Source organism: Populus alba, chromosome 1, assembly GCF_005239225.2.
Source record: "Populus alba chromosome 1, ASM523922v2, whole genome shotgun sequence".
NCBI lineage: Eukaryota > Viridiplantae > Streptophyta > Magnoliopsida > Malpighiales > Salicaceae > Populus > Populus alba.
In genome coordinates, this window is record NC_133284.1 from 34668382 (window position 1) to 34675173 (window position 6792).

General features: G+C 33.3%; 1 protein-coding gene across 1 annotated transcript; it reads right to left on the bottom strand.

Moving 5' to 3' along the window:
- Positions 1-3521: 3521 nt before the first annotated feature.
- On the bottom strand, positions 3522-4506 carry LOC118055330 (RING-H2 finger protein ATL78). Its single transcript, XM_035067198.2, has one exon. The coding sequence runs from the start codon at positions 4382-4384 to the stop codon at positions 3707-3709; it is 678 nt and encodes a 225-aa protein (XP_034923089.1). The 5' UTR covers positions 4385-4506; the 3' UTR covers positions 3522-3706.
- Between the last annotated feature and the right edge of the window lie 2286 nt (positions 4507-6792).

Genomic DNA, 6792 nt, shown 5'->3' on the forward strand with positions numbered 1-6792 from the left:
CTTGAAAGAATACCAAAAAAAAAAAAGATTTGTTTTTGAAGAAATATAATAACCTAATTAAAACTGGGGTTGAAAAAATTTACTTTCAATAAGTAAAAATTAGCATGATAATACTACCCTTCTCGTCGATCATTTGCCACTCATTTTCAAAAAAAAAAAAAAAAAAAAACTTTATTAAAATCTGAACCAACACACAACTACAATTTATTTATGTAAAATAGACGTATGGTAAATTGGGCCTGGATCCATTGTTTTCAAGAATCTTTCTTGATTTTGAGTTGGGCCCATTCAATATTTGAGAGCATTTAAGCCTAAGGCCATCCCATGGGCAATTCAGTTATTTGGGTGTACTAATCTGATATCTCACTTAGAGGTGGCCTTTCAATTTTGCATACAATTAATTTATAAACAAACCAAATTTTAGTTCTCAGTTTAATTCTAAACTACTTATAATATTCATATGTCAAGTGATAATACCTAAAATGCCTCCAATTATATATAGACAGTTATACTCAATCCATGAACTGATATAAAAAAAATTCAGGTCACTAGATCATTGGATCAATTCAAAAATCACCACATTAACCTGAGTTTATCATTTTATTCAAAACACATCGTTTTGAATAGGCCATGTAGTGGTTAGGTGAGTGGCTTTGACTGTCAGATGGACATTCTGTTTATGTTTGGTGTTCCACTGTCTTCGATTTTCTTCTTGTCCTCTCTGACCTCTGTGAAAAGTCATCTAAAGTGATAAGGATTTATTTGGTAGTGTGATAAAATCGGGTTTATTTAAAAAGAAAATATTATTTTTGTTTTAAATTAATTTTTTTTGATGTTTTTGAATTGTTTTAATGTGCTAATATCAAAAATAATTTTTTTTTAAAATATTATTTTAATACATTTTTAAATTTTAAAAATAATCTCTACCAGACTCCCGAACAGATCCTAGTAAAAACAATATTTTGTTACATAATAGAAACTAAATAGAATAGAAATCTACGCTACGCTGCGGGGTGATTGTGTTTTGAAAGAAGCAAGAAGAACCATATACTTGGGTCATTAACTTAACTATATCCAATAAAATTAATTAATTTAATAATTTGATTTAAATCGAAGGCAACAACAAAAAAAAAACCGTAAAAAAACACATGTTAGTAATAAAAAAAAATGAGCCATCAATATTATACTTATACTTGTAAAGAGAAAAAAAAAGATTGTTGGAGATCTATTGCCACTCGACAATGGATATCATCCACAACAAAAAAAACTTGTTGAGTGGGTTTAAACTCAACTGCAAAAGAATGTGAGACGACATCGAAAGAAGTTGCATGATTCATTAAAGCAATGCCTTGTAAAAGCAAACTAAATAAAACACAATGAAGTAATTATTCATCTATATTCAATGAATCAATTCTTTTTAATTAAAGAACAAAAATTATTTTGAGAAAATATATCTAAAAAAGAACAAAACATAAAAAAAAATAACATTATAAAAATAATCTCAAGTGACATAAATAGCAATTAAAAGAATGAAGACTAAATAAGATAAATTTAAAAATCAAATGAGGACAAAATTGAAACAAATTTCAATTTTCATAAGTTATTTTAAATAAAAAAAATATTAACCAAAAAATTAAGGACTAAATAAAAAACAAAGAGATGTAAAAAAGAATAAATCAAATGAGGATGAAATTGAAGAAAATTTTGATTTTCACAAGTTATTTGAAATAAAATAAATATCAACAAAAAAATTAGGGACAAAACAAAATCAAAGTGAAGATAACAGTTTGATTTGAAAAATTACAGGTAGGGCGCAAGAATAGAGGGAGAGAGAGGAAAAAAAAGAAAAAAAAAAGTTCATCGAAGCCAAATTGGTGCTTTGTTTTCTATACATGTGGCTTAACATGGAGGAGAAATTGACACAAATCTAATGATGTCATGTAATTACATTTTTAGTTGCTAGAATCAACTGCACACGCCATCCAAACATAACATAGCGGTTGATATATTGACCGTGTCCAGTATGTGCCAAAATACCCCCATATCTAAGGTATAAAAAATTAAAACCCAAGGGCAATGATGTATTTTTATTATGCAAATACAAAGGATAAGACATGAACACCCTTCCTAGCCGGTTAAAGTGTTTTTTGTTTACAAGGCTAGATTAATAACTTTATTGTGCACTCTATGATAAAAATATAAATTTACCTCTAAATAACACCAAACAATGCATTAATTTTAAGAGTATTTATAATAATTTGCAGTGAAATTTTAAAGGCAAACATCCATCTTGCCATTAGGCTAATTTAAAAGAATCAAAATACCCAATTGAAAAGACAATCATGCTCTCATTTCTCATCTTCTAAGCAAAAGAATATTTTTTCATGGGTAAAAAAAGATGGGGAATTAACTATTTCCATCCATAGTGAATTCTGTCTTGGAGAACAGTGAATTACCCATCTCTTTTAGTTTTATTTATAATTTATAATATTTGCTATTTCTGTGGGGTGGACACTATTGTTAAATTACTATCTTAAATATTTTATTAAGGCATCAAGAACATGGGAGATCTTTGGCTCCTCAATTCTACCCCTACTAGCTAGTGGGCTACCTCAAGATGCTAATTACTTACCTGAAGATCTTCTTCCTTTGGTGGCTTCAACACACTATACTTCATTTTGCTTGCTTTCTCGATATCGAACCTGAAATCTGACGTTGAGTCTCTGGTAGCGAAGTTAGAGGCATATATAAATCTCATTTTGAGATATGTTTCAGAAATCTTGTTTTTGCTAGCTGCAATGTGATTGCATTCTCCTTTGTGTTGATCATCGAGCAATGCCATGGCTAGCCTCTCTTTAGAGTCATTTTAGCATTAAGTCAAATCAATGCCCCACATTCAACAACCATAGCGCATTACACAATTCTTTTACAAATTAATCACCTTTCCTGGCGCCAGGCTAGCTAGAGTGGTCTTTCGAGTTTTAGTACTATGATACAAGATCCCCTTTAAGTATGCTTTCATTTGATTTGATCAGAAAGTGTTGGATTCATCATCAGCTTCCATTGTTTTTTTTTTTTTGATGCCCTTTTGATTGGATGAACATACTGTTTTACACATGATTGCTCTGTTTTCAAGTCTTTTCAAGAGCTATTAGAATGAGGCCACGAGCCTGTTTCCCTTGCTGTAGATTGCTTAATTTTGCGCTCAAGTTAGTGGGGAAATAATATTATAATGCTGCTATGCCCCAAATAGGCAAGAATTGGTGTAAAAAGCACTATTAGGGAAATTTGACATTCTTTTATTATCAGTAAAGAACAAAACTAGTTTCGTTAATTCACTTACCTGACTGGCCTCCCACATTAGGATAAGTGAGTTTTTCAGTGATTTTCCTTCTCAGTTTCTTATAACCAGCTACTTTATTCACTTTCAGCTAGGTATTGGAGGGATCCTCCAGGGTTCCAGGTCCTCCAGTTTTTGGTTTTGGCCTGTAATTCTGATTGTGGAACTACTGTTTTCGACATTGTGAGGGAAGAAAAATTGCACATTTAAACAAATTTTAAACTACGAAAAATTTACATCTGTATTGATCTTGTGGATGGTAACCTGTGACCTGTGACAAAGGCCTTCTAGCTAGTGCCATCCTTCAAGGTACAGGGCTAAAGATATCATACAATTAAAAGTAAAAAAATATAAAAACGTAACTAATTAACCCCTATAATTACTTATCAAGCCTTCAGGTTCTAATGGCAATATGCTGACAATGGTTTCTTGTACTGGTAGTGAAGTAGGTCCTGATGTGCTAGCTTGGCCACAACCAGCAATTTTCTTGCAGGTCTCTATCAGGCAGTGCCTACACGTAGGACAGGATGAATGGGAGCTAAGCCACTTGTCAATGCATTTGACATGGAATCCATGGTTGCACTTAGGCAGAAGCCGAACATGTTCACCTGGTGTGAACTCTGAGAGACAGATTACACACTGTGTGTCAAGACCAGGCAGGTTCGAGTCAGTTGAGTATTTTACTATTGGGAAAGTCTTCAATGCTTTTCGTTTCACTCCAGTGTTCGCTGTCTGAGTCGAGGGGTTTGCAGCAGATTCTGAAGCTACCAAATTAGAGCACCTTAATGCACACCTGATGATGGAATTTAGTACTAGTGAGCAAATCAGTGCACATAACAGGACTGACAGAACCATAACAACATTTGCATCAAAGCTGTTGTCAGTGCTAGTGTACGGTTCAGACAAGGCAGTGTTTCCAGGAGCTGGAGGAGTTGCCATGTCTGATGATTGGTAAAGAGGGTTATGTAGTAGCAGTCTTCTTGAGTAGAAATCCCCAAGAAAACCTTGAGAGAGTTGATGAGTGGTTGAAGTAGAAGTAGACATGCTCAGATAGTTTGGACCGTGGAGGGTTAAGACAGAACAGAATTATTTGGAGGTGGTTGCATATTGGTAGAGCTATATATAAAGGAAAAGTTTGAACTTGCCACTTGGTTTTTGATACAATAATTACAATAATGAGATTACAATTAAGAATATTCCTAGGGTTTTAGCATACAATAGGCAGGCCTTTATCTCATGTTTTATTTATGTCTCTAGCATATGGATGCTCCGCTGTACCTTCTGTATTTTAATGGGCCTTCTTATCAAAATGGGGCCATCCACTTTCTGCCACTCAGACACTGCCAAGTGGAAATTTTATTTCATGAATCAAAACCTGAAAATGCTGTCAGGGACCCAGTTTCTCAGGAAAGGACTCGTGAAGCTTCCTTGGCCAAAGGTGACATGGAAAAATATGTTGTTGGAAGTCAATTCAAATGAGCTTTTGTACACTTGTCTATAAGATAGAGTTTTCAATTTTCCATTTTCAATCTGACTCACTTGTTTTAATCCACCAAAGGGATATACATTTCAAGATTTCTTGAGTCAGACTCAACTCAATTCAGGTTGAGCACAATTCAGCTAATAGATATGCAGCTAGCTAGCCACTACTCTAAATATTGGCCCCTTTGTAGCAATATTCACTTTGTTTTTCCACCCTTTTCTTTTTCTTAGCCTTCAGGATGTGTTCCGTTCAGATATACTCATGTCCATACAATTATACAACAAGGATCCTAGATATATTTTGTTTCTGCCATGACAATTTGATTGTATCTGCAGTATAGAAGCATGCTGAAACAACCTTAGATAGTAGTTTTTTTGTTTCTTTTAACATAAGCTGAATGATCTGTCTGCATCTCCATAATCATATAAATAGCTGCTAATTATGTTATTAAACCCCCACTAAATGGGAGGACACGACACTCCTTCCAACTGTAAGGCACAACTCTGTATTCCTCCATGTGACATAGTTGCATCTTGCCTATGATTATACTAACCTCAACATTCTTATCTGTTATGTTGTTCAGATGGGGCACTGTCTGGCACCAGTCTTTAATTATCCATCGACAGGTAATTAAATAAAAGTTGGATATGGAGATGGTGTGCTAAAGATCCCTTGTTTTGTTGGTCTGCAAGCTGTGATCTTCAAAACAATCTGTGTTAATATAAGAAGTCATGTTGGTACTCGATGAAAATGCTGAAAATTCAAATGCTAACTAGGATGGTGTGAATTTTGCTTACTGCAGATGTGGTTAACAGAACTGTTATTTAATAGATCATACAGCACTTTGAGGATTGATTTTAAGGATTTCTTTCTTTCTGTGTACAAAAGGTTTGCTTAATGGGGCCAAGAAAACTAGTGGGGGAATACCTTTTGCTTTCTTTTAGCTTTCATGGTTCAATGGCAAGAACAGAGATAGGCTAGTTTAAAGGATTTGCTTTGATTTTGTTTGTACAAGACGTACCACTACTTGGATCCATATCTATCGTGGTTGGATTTTCACCAGGTTGTTGCTGCCTTGTGGGTCCACAGAAATAGAGCAGGAAGTGGTGGATCTTCTTGTGCTTTTGTGCTTCTGCTAAGAGGATATAATTCTGAAGCACGTGTTGAGCTCTTATTTGGGTTTTAGAGTGATGACTTGTGATCTTGTCTCCTTAATTATTGGTTCTACGAATGTGGAATTGAGTTGGAAATTACAGTTAAAAACACTACTACAGTGCACTTCGAGGCATCTGTAGATTCAAAAGCCATCAAATTCATGGTTTTTCCAAGTGTTTTTGAATATATATATGTCAAAATCATTAGATATTATTTTTTTTAAAAATCAATTTTAATACTTTTCAGAAACAAATGCATTTACATAAAAACACATATACCTTATTATCAAACATACATATAAAAGAACTTGTAAAGCAAGTAGATATTAGTCAATTTGTTATATTACGACGTAGGCAAAACCATATAAGACCGACAATAAATATTCTTGCAAGACCGTCCACATAGCCAGTTATAGCATATCCATAACAAATCGGAACCACCTATATCATATTATCTCATGAGAATGACACAACTTCAATACCTTGTATTTTTTATTTTTTGGTAATTACAATACTTGTCTTTGAACTAGCCTTATTGTCTAAAGATAAGATGTCTAGTTCATCGTAAAATAACCCAACAATATGAAACTTTTGAATTAAGGCACATTATGATGAGGAAACTTACAAGTAATAAAACTAACTATTATGAATCATAAAGAACTGGGGCAACAATGTTTGAAAGCATTTCATTGTGATCCTAGTTTTGTTAATTTTAATGTTTTTATTCATTACTAGAAAATTGACAAATACAAATAAAACACTAATAAAATTTTTCCATCAGTATATTGTGGTGGCATTTACTGACTAAATTTTCT

What these genes read in the sequence shown, in the direction of transcription:
- LOC118055330 (XM_035067198.2), bottom strand. Translation starts at nt 4,384, where the DNA reads ATGTCTACTTCTACTTCAACCACTCATCAACTCTCTCAAGGTTTTCTT.